At 42.6% G+C, this 13757-nt stretch overlaps 1 protein-coding gene across 4 annotated transcripts in view; it reads right to left on the reverse strand.

The window, feature by feature from the left end:
* SEC11C (SEC11 homolog C, signal peptidase complex subunit) overlaps positions 1–12324 on the reverse strand; it is a 15684-nt gene extending 3360 nt beyond the window's left edge. For 3 of the 4 annotated variants that reach the window (XM_069467941.1, XM_069467940.1, XM_069467942.1), the window contains exons 1-3: positions 12151–12324; positions 5216–5325; positions 2146–2295 (exon numbers count right to left, since the gene is read on the reverse strand). In XM_069467941.1, coding sequence (XP_069324042.1) covers positions 2146–2295; positions 5216–5325; positions 12151–12237 — 347 coding nt within the window. In that variant the 5' untranslated portion in view covers positions 12238–12324. The remainder of the gene's footprint in view (positions 1–2145; positions 2296–5215; positions 5326–12150) is intronic. The other variant, XM_069467943.1, reaches the window with a different exon arrangement.
* Between the last annotated feature and the right edge of the window lie 1433 nt (positions 12325–13757).

The raw sequence follows: 13757 nt of genomic DNA on the forward strand, positions 1-13757 counted from the left end.
AGCAAAATCATGTGAATAACCACTGTATAATCCTTTCAAGCCCACATTCAGAATACCCGAAATGTTGCTGACAATGAGCTTTTCCAGGTTGACTTCAGTTGTTCACCTCAAGTCAGAACAGGTCAGAAGTCAGGACATGAGGCTGGTTTAACAAGCTGTGTTGGACTTGAACTGTTTTCTTTCTCAGTCCTCATGGACCAATTTGTTAACATGGATTATATTCCTCTTCACTCTAGACATAAACTTGGTCCCAGATCACACAGATTTGAGCACAACGTAATTTAAATGCAAGTGTGCTCTTAGCTGTCCTCAAACTGATTTTCCTTGCTAAATGCACAACGTGTTTAAAACAGTATTTCCTTCACCACTGAGCATAGTGGTATAAAGTCCAGTTTGCAAGGAAACAAGAATCACAAATGGCATAAAACCAGCGTGCTAAAGAGACATGTGGGATTAATTTTAAGCATTCTAAATGGGTGCTCCACATAGCCTTGACACTAGAAACATAATATTGTAGCATTATGGAGCTGTAAAAAGGGTCATCTTTCAATAAGATGAATGAAAAAATGCACTATTATAATAAGATAATATACTGAAAGCCCAAGCTGATTTGCAGCCATGGTTATAAAGGAAATCAAGAGGATAAAAATCCTGGCAGACTCTCATAATTCATGCAAATCACAGCAAAAAAAAAAATCATTATTTCCTCAGCTTTGAACAATTTATCATCTTTTTTTTTTTTTTTTTTTTTTTTTTTGAGACAGAGTCTCATTCTCTTGCCTGGGGCTAGAGTGCCATGGCGTCAGCCTAGCTCACAGCAACCTCAAACTCCTGGGCTCAAGCGATTCTCCTGCCTCAGCCTCCCGAGTAGCTGGGACTATAGGGATGAGCCACCATGCCCGGCTAATTTTTTCTATTTTTAGTTGTTTGGCTAAATTCTTTCTCTTTTTAGTAGAGACAGGGTCTTGCTCTTGCTCAGGCTGGTCTCAAACTCCCGAGCTCAAGCAATCCTCCCGCCTGGGCCTCCCAGAGTGCTAGGATTACAGGTGTGAGCCACTGCACCCGGCCACAATTTATCATCTTTAGAAATTACTTTTAAATCAGGTACTGTCACATTATGACCGAGCATGCTTCTTCCTCAGTACGTAGACATCAAGTAACCACAGTACCAATGTACCGACACAAACTGAAACTGGATTCTCTAATGTTTAGAGTGATATGGAGTGAATATTTTAAGTATCACTATCTTTGGGGAACACTTTTGGGGAAACACTGAATGCAATGGGAACCTGATACCAGACGTGTACAAATAGTTACCTGTCACATATGCATACATGCCACACACGGGGTGAGAAATGCTCCATTATTTAAAAACATACATATGTGTATTTCTAAATTGAATTCTATAACTCACACAGGTAAAAATCTACACTAAGCTGCATAAAGGTAAATAAATAACCAAGTATATGAAATGTAACATTTTTGCTAATCTCGTAAAGTACTCTTTTATGGGAACTTTCTATATTTGAGCTAGAAATAAATGTTTCTGGTTCCACAAAAGGGGTCTTAATAAGTAAGTCACCGCTGGCATTTAAGGGAACAGCAAGGCTGTTGGGGGGTGGGCAGGTGGCAGAATTAATGTAGGATATTCAATGACCAAAGCATAAGATGAGCTGGGGGAAGGAATTTTTATCCACCAGCATGAACATTACCGCTGAGAATGCCACTTTGATCAAAGTGACACACAGAAACAGCTTTTCTGCATTTCAGAAAATAATTTTCACGTCAATATAATCCTTTGTTATAATATGATTTTTCTTTGAGCTCCGTCAAATAACTAACATGTTATAATATATCCCACCTTACATTTGTGTAGCAATTTAAGTTTTTAAAGTGCTTTAGTAAACATTCGTTCATTTAATTCTCATAATCATCCTGTGAGTTGTGGGTAAAATATTACCACTCCTGTCCTACAGAATGAGTCAAGCAGCTGGTCCAAAGACACCCAGTTAGTAAATGGCAGAACTAGGAACATAATCCAGTGTGTTTAATACTTCCTAACTAATCATTAAAACTATCTACCAAAAATTTACAACCCTCCCCCCAAAAACAAACAAAAAACAAAAAGAAGTAAAGCTTCTTTACTTTTCATGAACTTTGATTACTCTGTGAACTATTGGAATGTCTCGTCCTTCAACTTTAAAAACAACTATTTCACCAGCTCTAATGGGGTCTTCCCGGAAATTTGTGAGGAACAGAAGGTCTCCCCTGTGAAAGGCCGGCTCCATACTGCCACTAGAAAGAAGCACAAAGTCAACATCAGCGTCACCCTGTGTCCAAAAGGTGACAAGAATAAACATAGCAGTTAGAGCTGAAAATCTAATCAATAACAAAGTCAGTCTTCAGAGCTATAAAGTAAGCTGAGTGGTTTCCTTCTGACCACCCAAGGTAATAACAATATGGGAGAAAGGAAATGATTTCTACTCAGAATTAAGTATGGAACAGGCACCAGCAGGCCCCTCTGCAGTTAGTATTAGGTAGAAAAATAACCAAGAATAATGTGGACTCTGAATAAATGCTGCCAATTTTTAGCTTTAAAAAAGTTCTCCTCCTACAAATACATTACTATTTTCATTCAGAACTGCAGGCTCTTACGGGTGTCTTACGGGTGTCAGGGCGATTCTTTTGTTTTATAGCATATCCCCAGCACTTAGGATACTCCAGTACTTGTTCAAGGAATGAGAAACAAACAAGTGAGTATAGTTAGGGAGGATGACCTATCCCAAAGCCAAGCAGAGGGTTGGAACAAAATTTGAACCCAGGTCTTTTACACCTACTGCAGCAGCAATCTTTCTACCGTATTCTATGAAATGCAGATTCTAACGAATATTGACTAATTTTGATGTGGAGGTCAATAAATAATCCCACATGATAGCAATTTAAACCCATGCCAAAAATCTTTGGTGGATTCAAAGTAAATCATAATCTACTGGAAGCTGAAATTTAATAAATAGAATTCATTGTATAATTCTCATGCTCTGCTTTAATGTAGGAGAAAATAATAAGTCCTAGGAATATGGCTCTATGGGGGCTGTGCACCAGGATGAGTAATGGCTGTTGAACAGAAAGAAAGGGAGAGAAAGAACCAGGCTACTGAACACACAGAGCTTCAAAGGAAACCGTGGCCCTCCTTCCCCTCCAGCCCTGGCATGCCTCAAACATCTCAGCAGACACTTAAGTTTAAGTCAGCAAATGCTTACTGCAGCCTGTCACTGAGTGCCTACCGATAGGTTTATATTTAAGTGAAACCAGTGTCACTAACTCTGGTAATGGATCTAGTATTCAAAAATAAGAGATCTGAATAGAAAGGAAGAAAGTGCTAGAAATAGAACTAAGAGGGAAAGAGAGAAAACATCTGAGTAAAAACAAATTTGGGGTTTTTCTGTCCCCTGACATAGGATTTTATTTTGTCGTCTTCTGAAAATAAAACGTATTTGCTTCAGAGTTTTGTTTTCTTTTAAAGCTAATAGCTAAAATGCTTAAAATAATTGCTTCTGCATCTATGGCTTCATCTTTACTCCTTCAATAAAATACCTAAAGATACACAACGGGAAAATGTTGATAGAAAACCATCTCAGTCGGCAGTGTCAGTTAAGGGACCGCAGTGAGGACAAGACTCCCTGCACAGGCCACAGAGGCGAGAAGAGGCTGCTGGAGTTTGGCATCAAGGGTCATGATCACACCCCATCAGGAAAACAGTTCTTTTCAGTGTTTCTAATATCAACTTCCACTTGCTTTCCTCATGGGCCAGGGGTTCCCCCGAGGCCAAACATCCCTCAGGGATGTAAATGGTCTATGCTGACAAGCCAAACTGCTTTAGCACTACAAAGGATGCTTTTTTAAAAAGCCCCTAAAGTGCAGCAATTTCACAGTAACTTCTGTGTCAAGTGTGTCTGTGTGATTTGGGAAGGGGAGCTGGCACATCTCAGATCTAGTGCTGGCTCTGCCAACAGTATTCAAGAGACGCTTGTGACTTGGCCTCACTGGGCCTCAGGTTCCTTATCTGTTAAGTGAGAGGGCCCATCTAAATTTGAGGTTTTAAATTCCTTCTTCTTTTTTAAAAGCCTTAAAATCCTTCCTTCAAGTGAGATCTTACCAGGAAGTATAACCATATAAAACACATAAAAATGGAGCTGTCATCACTGAAGCAAAGCTAAAGCAGCTAGAATCCGTGGGCGTCATCCCCTTCTCCCTCCTAATCTATCCAGCAGGACCCCAGGGGACTCCCGAAGCACAGAGTGAACACCAGTGAATCAGAGGTCCCCTCAGCTCTGCTTGTGAGCTATGCTATCCTCAGGCTTCTAAATTCATGAAAACTCTAGAAGTATGCCCCTTGGCCAGTCACACAAGGGCACCCTAGTGAAGTGGGGACCATGGCCGTGGCCCTGCAACATGGTGGCATGGCCAGGAGAGGGAAAGGGCAATGGTTTGGCAGCCAAGTGCCCTGTGTCTGGCCTCAGCTCCTGTACTGGCCGGCTGTAGCTCTGCGCAAGTTACTGCTACAGCCCACTGCTCCACCTGCAAAACAAAGCGACACTATCCCCACCAACAGTCAGATTCCGTGATCTAAGACACACAGGACAGAGAGCATCCTGAAGCACCTACTGGCTCCCAAACCTGGTCATGTGACTTCAAATTGACTGTTAATTGTTTCTACTTGGGTGACTATGGCTGCATGAAGTTAACTCTAATATTAACTTTTCTAATATAAACATGCTGTACTTATTTTAAGCAGAATAGTCTCAAGAAGACAGTAGCCATTTACACCAGTATTATTAGTGAAGAAGCTTGAAAAAATACTGGGCACGCTGCTAGGTGCTGGGGATACACACTCCCTGCCTATCTGGTACAAAGAAAACCAATAAACATGTTTAAATTAATTATGCTTAAATCAATTCGTACACAAATAATGCATTATGCCATATTATTAAACTGTCATTTTAAGTGGATGAAATGCACTGGCATCAACATGACTACAGCTCTAAAATGTCTATTAAAAAAGATAAGATTTTTCAAGAACAGACAAAAAAATGAGACCTTCTCAAAACAGATATCAATAAAGAAGACTCTAATAGTTTATCCAATTAAAATCTTGAATCTTGGCTCTCACTCAGGCGACCCTGCTCCTCCGTCCAGGGTGGCCCCTGGGACCCACCTCAGCACCACCACGATCGGGCTCTCGCTGCCAGTGAGCACGATCAGGCCTTTCCAAATCATGAGTGCAGAAGACACGATCATGGCAAAGTTTAACACCTGGTAATAGAGCTGGAACGAAAAAGGGCAAACCACAATGAAAAACAATGAAATATTCACAGCCCCCAGCTGGAGATGCACTTATAAAATTTTCAAAAATATGTGATTTTAGGACATGAAACTAATTCATACGGGGTACAAAATTAAGTAGTAGTTCAACTTTTGTCCATGGAAAAAGCCTTGTAAATATCGTCTCTCCTTAAGTGAGAGAAAAGTGGAGGGAAATACAGCAATCTGGGGGACTTGCCTTGCTACAGCCTCAGGGAGGCTCTACTTACCTGTCTGGGATGTCCCAGCACCTTAAACCCAAACGAGCTCTGCCACTCTAGTTCTACCACCAGAGCCTGCTGCTGCGGGCTAGTCACGGACACAGTCCAGAGGAGAGCGAGAGGGTCTAACCCTGATCCACACAGTGTAGATTCACCTAGAACTCCCTTTAGCCCTATGGCCAAAGACACCCTCAATGGGAGCTTCAGGGTACCAGAGTACTTAGCAACGAGGCCATTCTGCATCTGAAAATTACATTTTAAAAGTGAACAAAAACTTTAAACACCTGGATGTTTAAATTTTCCATAAGTGTTTTAAAAGGTGAACAACAAATATTTGGCTAAGAGCACAGGCAGGAGGGTCACACAAGTGGTTACATGATCAATCGCTAGTTACGTTAGCTCTGAGGAAGAGGTTTAAGCTGATCCACTCTACCTCTGACCCTGTGTGAAGATCCACAGGGCTTCCCTCGCTCCCTCCTGCATGGGACGCGCTGAAGCACTGGCTCTTCCTTGCTCACAGCTGCCTGCCACACCTGCCAACCCCTGGGGACCAAAGGGGAAAGCAACTTCTGCCCATGTCCCAACACCCTGTTGGTGGGGAGCTGAACTGTCAGCCCAAACGTCTGCCATCCTCCCAGAGGCTACAGTGGTCAGTATCCAGTACTACTCAAACTCCAGGGAGGCGCCACATGTTAGTACCTGCCTCAGTCTTCTCACAATCCCTGCGGTTGTCCAGGTGATTTGAAGAGCCATGTGCATGGCCCATGCAACACTCTGCTGTCTCAATTCCTGGACCTCCACACCTCCAGCGACCTTCTTCCTCCACCTGGACCATCTGCTCTCAGCAACACACTCTGGAACGGAAACGGCTCTATGCCCACATCTCTAGTTCAATGACCCCCTCCCACCTGCCTGCACGTGCCTGTTCTCCTGGCATCTGTGCTCACTTACATATGAGGACCTCCGCCCCTCACTTCTGCTACATAAAGTCACTCACAGGGTGGGATCCACATCCTCCACTAGGCCTGGCAGCTCTTACTCCAGAGACCACCTGTTTACCTCTTCAGGGAATAAACTTCCAGACCCCTGCCTGGGAGGGTAAGACCTGTGAGTGGAAGAGGCAGGAGAGCAGGGATCTAATTTATCTTAGCCCTCCCTCCCCTTCACCTCCAGTTCTGGAGACACCCAGTACTGCTGATTCTTGAGTCTTGGAGGATTCTGCAGCACAAACAGTGAAGAGTTGTTCCTCGGCGTCCCCCACTGCCACTTAGGATTTTGGCTTTCTCAGGCTCAAGCTATGCCAGTCACCATTCTCCCATCTGTTTTCTGGCTTCTAGTATTTGGCGGATCTTGTTTCCTCTCTGGACTTATCTTGCAGTAAATGATGACTTTTAAAATCTCCTTACTATAGTTTTAGTGTTTCAGAGGAAGTGACATCAGACAGGATAGATCCCATCTTAGCTACCTAGCAGTTCACCCTACCAGTTTTCCAGAACATCCTTTTGAAATGAGTTTGGAGCTAGGGCCCAGATCATGCGGCTCTGCACAAAATCATTTTCCTTAAACATCAAATTTACTTTTAACCGAGACAGAATGTAGGGGTGTGGACTCCTTTAGAGTGTTGAATACAGTTTAAAATGCAGTTTTAAACAGTTTAATTACAGTTTAAAATACACAGACCTGGAGAAGTGGGGCTGAAGATACTCAGGAAGTCCAAATAGGGACATGCCCGGGTGGCTCTGTAGGGTGTACAGACCATTCTTTCCAGCAGTGGTCCTCAAACATCAGCGTGCACCAGAATCAGCTGGTGATGCCTGAGAACTGCCTTTCAGACAAGTTCCTAGGCGACACGGAAGCTGCTGGTCTGGGGGACACAGTTTGAGAGCCTGCTCTACACCATTGGTTCTCAACTTTGGCTGCACATTAGAATCATCGGCATATCAGGTGTCATATGTGTGGTCTGTCATTGACCGAAACGTCATTATGTGATGCACGACTGTACTTGTTTTCAAATGCACATCTCATCGTATCTATGCCCTGCTTAAAGCTGTTTGATTGCGTCCCACTACTCCAAGGATAAAGACCAAACCTAACATGGCCTCTAAAGCCCTGATATATCCCCCAACCCCAGCATCAGCTGGTGAAACTCACTACACCCGAGTTGCACTGGTGGTGGTATCTGTCAGTGCTTCAAACAGCATATGCTACTTCCCACACCAGGGCCTTCACCTGGTTGTTCCCTCTGTCCAGAAAGCTCCCTCCCTGGACCCATTAATATATGAAGCACTCACTCATCTTTAAATCCAACTTTAAATGTCAGTGCCCAAGGGAAGCCTGCCCTGGCCAAACTTTCTATATAGAGGGCCAGATAGTAAATATTTTAGGTTTACAGGACACATAGTTTCTGTTGAAACCACTCAGCTCTGCCAGTGTAACAGGAAAACAGCCACAGACAATATGTGAAAGAATAAGCATGGATTTGTTCCAATAAAACTTTATTTATAAAAACAGGTGGTGCACTGGAGTTTGCCAGCCTCTACTGTAGGCCAGCCTAGGTCTTCCTGTTCTGTTGCATATTCTCACTGCATCCTATACTACTTTAAAGCATCCATCACCATCATAATTATACATATAATTATTTAATGTGTTTTTCATACTAGACTGTAAGTTCCACAAAAGGGATCATTTCAGCCTTGCTTATAGCTATGTCCCCAATATTCAACACAGGTCTGGCAAAAAGTACTCAATTTATTGAATAAATACTGATGAAATAAACACCTTTAATATATGGTAAATGCAAACAAACCAGCAGTAAGAAAAACCCTAAAATACCAACCAAAAAAGGTAAAAGCTTAAAACTAATTTTCCAAAGAGAAAAAACAAGTGGCAAATAAACATTTAAAATGTTCAAACCAATAATACTGCCTCTACCCTCCCCGTCATCCTTTCTCTTTCTTTATTTCTTTTTTTTTTTTTTTTTAATGCTAACACTCAGTGCTGGCAAGAGTATACTGTGGTGGGGATGCATGTTGATATAACCATTCTGAAAGCAATTTGGCATTATTTCAAGAGGTTACTCTTGGCCCAGTAATCCTACTTCTAGAAATTCAGTCTAAAATAAAGGCAGACAGGGAATTATCGCCCAAAGATATTTATTACAGTCTTAATTCTAATAATGTGGAAAAGGACATAAATGAGCAACAGTAGAGGAATTACTGGGTAGAAAATGGCAGATTACTCTGCTATTTAAAACAATGCATAAGAACTTTAATGATATAACCAAACACTTAAAATGTGTTGAGTGAAAAATCTAAGCTGCAGTAGGATCTCAACAAACTATAAAACAGGTTATAAAACAAACACAAGATGCCCCAAGACACCGAGACACTATCTCAGGATGGTAGAATTATGAGAGTTATTGAATTTTCTTCTTTAAATTATTCTCTATTCTTTAAAATTCCTATGATGAACATGGACTGATTCCAAATTCTAGGAGGGAAAACTGTTTAAAGGAACTGCAATTTGACAGATAACCATTAATATAACCATTAAAATAATTTTGAAGAGTGTAACAAAACATGAAAACATATTCTGGTATGATGTAAGGTAGGAAAAGCACAGCTTAAAGCTGTCTCTTGCTAATATTATAACCATGTGAAATATGTAATTTGAGGCAATTATGAAGGATACAACGGAAAGTGAGGAGATAAAAAGTGAATCAAAATAACTGTTAGGGTATTTTGGTGCAGTAAATGAAAAAAGGAAAATAAATATAATTCAATATTAAAGTTACACACCATTTTTTGACTACTGTGTCAATAGCAAATTATGAAACTATCATTATGTTCCCAGGAGAGCAAAAAAGGAAACTGGAGTACTAAGCAGATGTTGTTAAAGTGTTGGGCTATAAAATGTTAAACGGTTGCATCTAAAGTAAAATCAGCTTTGCAAGTCACATCAGCTTTGCAAGTCTAAAGCGGAAGTTGTTCACTGGCGTTCACATGCAAAACTTCTCCACCTGTTCCCCCTGACTTAAAAGATTTGATAAACAACCCTTGTTTCAATATGAATTACAGATCTGATTTGGAAAGCCCCAAACCATGATTTTAAACAAAAATTGCTGTTTTTAGAAAAGTTTTCAAACCATCAGGCTCCACCCTGATAAAAGCAAATTATAAAACCTTGCCAATTACCTAATGAAGACCTCATGCTAAGAATATATTTTCTTATGCTTGATTTTCTATGCTTGAAAAATTCATCGTGGGAAAGTAAAATTAATTCCTCCAAAAAAATTCCTTTGAGCCAGACATCTATCTGCTAAGGAAATAGCCAAATATATACAAAAAAACAAAAACAAAACAAAACAAAACCTAACAATCAAACAAACTGAGAAATCACAGAGCATACATATACTTCCAACACCTTACCTTTAAGGCACCTACTGAATCTGAGTTGAGGTTTAAAATCCTGGAATCTAGAAACAATTTTTATTGAACTACTGACAAGCTGAATGGGATCTAAAAAACAGACTGCCATGTTTTACTGGTACCATTTGTTGTTGGTCATCTTTGCCTACCAACTTTGTATGCTTTCCACTTAATAACTGCAAAAGAGTTTAGAAGTAAGGCCATATTCAGTCACTGTCAACGAAGGAGGAAATAGCCAATGTCTAAGAGTTTTAAGCAAACATTTCAACCCAGATATTCTGGCTGACAAAGCAGCAGCAATACCAGTGGCTGTATTTCTTCCTCTCTTCCTCACTGTGGAAACAAAGAGCCCTTGTCTTGCATGTGGCTTCTGACTTAATTAATAGTAAGCAGGAGCAACAGAAAAAGGAAGTCCTGCTTCCAAGACCGATGGAGCATGCAGGCCTGACAAGGTGCCATAGGATGCTATTTTGGAGGGAAGAAGAAAAACAAGCAAAAGGACAAAGCTCAAAAAAGAAAAAGTAACAGGGTGCAATAGACTTGAGCTTCTGAATTTTAATTAGAAGACTAGCAAAACAGGCAATAAAACCAGCTACTGGTTTTATTGTCTACCAAGCTGGTTTTATTGCCTGCCAGCTTCATCACTGACAGTAGGAACACACAGATCTTCTAAAGGACAAACTGGTATAGGGATTGATACATTCATCAGAAGGCCTTCTCTGATAGTTTGCTCATTGTAATCATCAGTAATCAGTACCAGTTTTAGAGACATTTTAAAAACCAGCTAATTATAAGTCTCGAATTTTAAATAAAGCTCTATCTCCTAGAAGATTTTCTTGTGAACAATGTCAATGCTCAGCTCTTGGTTTTTCAAGCTAGTGATATTTTCTATTGCAACTCATCTTAATCACAGAAACTCACAGGAGTTCCTCAATTATGCACACCTAGACACAACCAGATCCTAAACATAGTTCATGAAAAGCAAGTCACCAAACTATCCCATACTCCTGAACTAGTCTGAAGTGTACTTAGACACACACACACACACACACACCCCACACCCACGCATGCAAAGGTGTAAGTTGTGCCCTGCCACAGCCACCACCCTACATCTCAATATAATGGAACAAATGAAACTGGATGCCATTAAAATCATGAGAATTAAAACTGCCTGATAGGAAGGTCAGATTTTTCATAGTACAATTTATTAGCAGAATAATAGTAGTATTAGTCTTCATCATGATACTTAGGTTCTATAGGTCTTAGGTTATATAGCTCTACCTAGAAGCTTAAGCAATCACATTTTTCCTGACTGAGAGGGCTGCTCTTCCAGTCCCTACTCACTCATGCTTCATATTGAGGAGATAAAGACCCAAAGACAGTGATGATGGCCAATAACTGGCCAAGGAGAGAGCAAGAGGGAAGTTTTCCTCTGAGTCCTCCCACAGAGGAGAAATCAACCCCAGCTGCCCAAAGACCCTAACTGCCTCCTATATCCATGGTGCAGCCAAAATGATGGAATCTGAGAAAGAAGTTAGCTAAGACTTCTGGAATCCCTTTTGGAACACTGGTTCAGTCCACGCCGATTGAACATACTTGTGAGCTCTCTAGGCACAAGGAGCATTACTTAGTCCCGACGAATGGTTAAGGGAAATCTGCTTTGGGAAGCATCGCTGGACAGCTCTCATTGTCAGAAAGTTCCCTTTCGCCTGCCTTTCTGCCACTTCCACCCGCGGGCAGTCAGGCCTCTGGAGCCTCACAGAGAAATCTGTTCCCTCTTCACCGGGTGGCCCTTCAAATACGTGCAGACAGCTGTCACTCACGCTCGAGTCATCTCTCCCACAAATTGGCTGTGGTTTTCTCAACCACATTTGAGATCCAATGCACAAGATTTCTTCTCTTCTCCTCCTGGCCACCCTCCCCTACTTGTGATCTTGTCAGTGCAAGAGAGCGCGCACACACGTGGGGCTGGGAGGATTTGAACTCAGGGCCTCTAAGACCCCAGCGCGAGAGCCTCGGGTCGCTACCGGGCCGCAGTCACCAGGAGCTGCCCTTGCTGGAGCCCTACCCGGGAAGCCCCGACTCCCCACAAGCACAGCCGATGCCGGCCCCCGGGAGCGCTCCCCACCGTTCTCGGTTACCTGGCGCTTGTTCATCTTCCTCAGATCCCCGAAGATGTCCAAGCCAGACGCTGGGAGACGCGTCCCCACGGCGCCCGCGCGTACCATGGCGGGGTCTCTGGGGACCCAGGTGGCCCGCCGGCTCCGGGTGTTACAGACAGCTGCGGAGCACCGGCCGGGCCCCCGCCCACCAGCCCCGCGTCCTTGCGGGCCACGTGACCGCGATTCGCTTGAGCTTCTGGGAATCGTAGTCCCGGGAGTCTTGGCCACCAGACAGCCAGGGAGGAGCCTGGAGAAAGAAAACTACCACTCCCAGAATGACGCGGGACGAGAGCCTCGGCCAGTGAAGACCCAGGGCTCTCAGGGAGGGTAGCGACCGGGCTCAGGGTCCTCATCCGACCCTTCGGAGTGAACTTGGGGCAACGGGTGATCCTGCATGTCTCGAGGACAACTCGGGTAAGTGACTACTCAAGAGGAAATGAATTTCCCGACTGTGGTCAGGCGCCATGAGGACACCTAAAGCCCCCTCGCAATCACCTAACCGTGTATCTTGGCTATTGGATGACTGCGAAAGGAAGGCGGTGCTCCTGCACTGTGGGCGGGTCAAGCAGAGTTGGGGCGGGGCCCAAAGATGGGCAGGGCTGGTGGGCGGGGCTTGGAAAAGGCGGGACTTTTGACGCCGCTGAGTTCCGTGCTCTGAAGAGTTGTAGCACTTGAATGCAAGGAAACATCTTGGATGAATAAATAACCACCTAATTTTATATATGAACAATCACAGGCCCGGAAAGGTTCATTGGCATGGCCAAGATTAAGTGGCAGATTGAGTTCTGGAATAGAACTCAAATTTTGAAATTTCCAGGTCCTGGATTAACACAGTCCTAATCCTAGATTACCTTTGGTTCATTCACTCACTAATTTATGCATTCTTTATTTCATTCATTTATCCACAAATCTTTATGGAGCACCTACTATGCAATTGGTGTTGTTCTAGGCACTTGAGAAACACCAGTGAACAAGTGTCAACCTAAAAATCACACAAGCTATAAATTCAGAAAAGAGAACTTTATTTCTTCTAAAGGTTTACAGCATGCTGGGAAGTGTAGCCTCTGGCAAAAACGAGAAACAGGCACTTCTAAGGAGGAGGGGATGGAGGCAGGGATTTATGCTAAACAGGCTGATCAGCTATACATATTCAACAGGTCATGGGAGGATATATGAATATTCATCAAGATGGTCCTGCCGCCTGTGTATTGAACAAACATGCATGTAATATACGACCCATGTTCACCTTGGGGTGGAGACTTAACATTTAAATGTATTACAATTAGGCCCTATATGTCAAAAGGTCTTTTTAGAAACACAAAGGCTCTCAAGTGCTCAGCCGCTGTAAAACTGTCCAGAACCAGTCTGTAGTTGGTGGTCTTCTTATAAGGCAAAAGTTACTGAAATCAGTTTCTTGTCCAATCAAAGCTGTAGTTACGGCTTGTGGAACCGGGGGTCAGTTAGTCAGCATCTGGCAGTGCATGAACTGCATTTGTTTTAATATTGATTATCTAAAGGCCAGTGCTTGTTTAGCTGCTTGAGAAAAAGAAAATCTTGTGGCAGTTAGAAAACAGTTTATTCTTTAA

This window comes from Eulemur rufifrons, chromosome 5 (assembly GCF_041146395.1).
Source record: "Eulemur rufifrons isolate Redbay chromosome 5, OSU_ERuf_1, whole genome shotgun sequence".
Classification (NCBI taxonomy): Eukaryota; Metazoa; Chordata; class Mammalia; order Primates; family Lemuridae; genus Eulemur; species Eulemur rufifrons.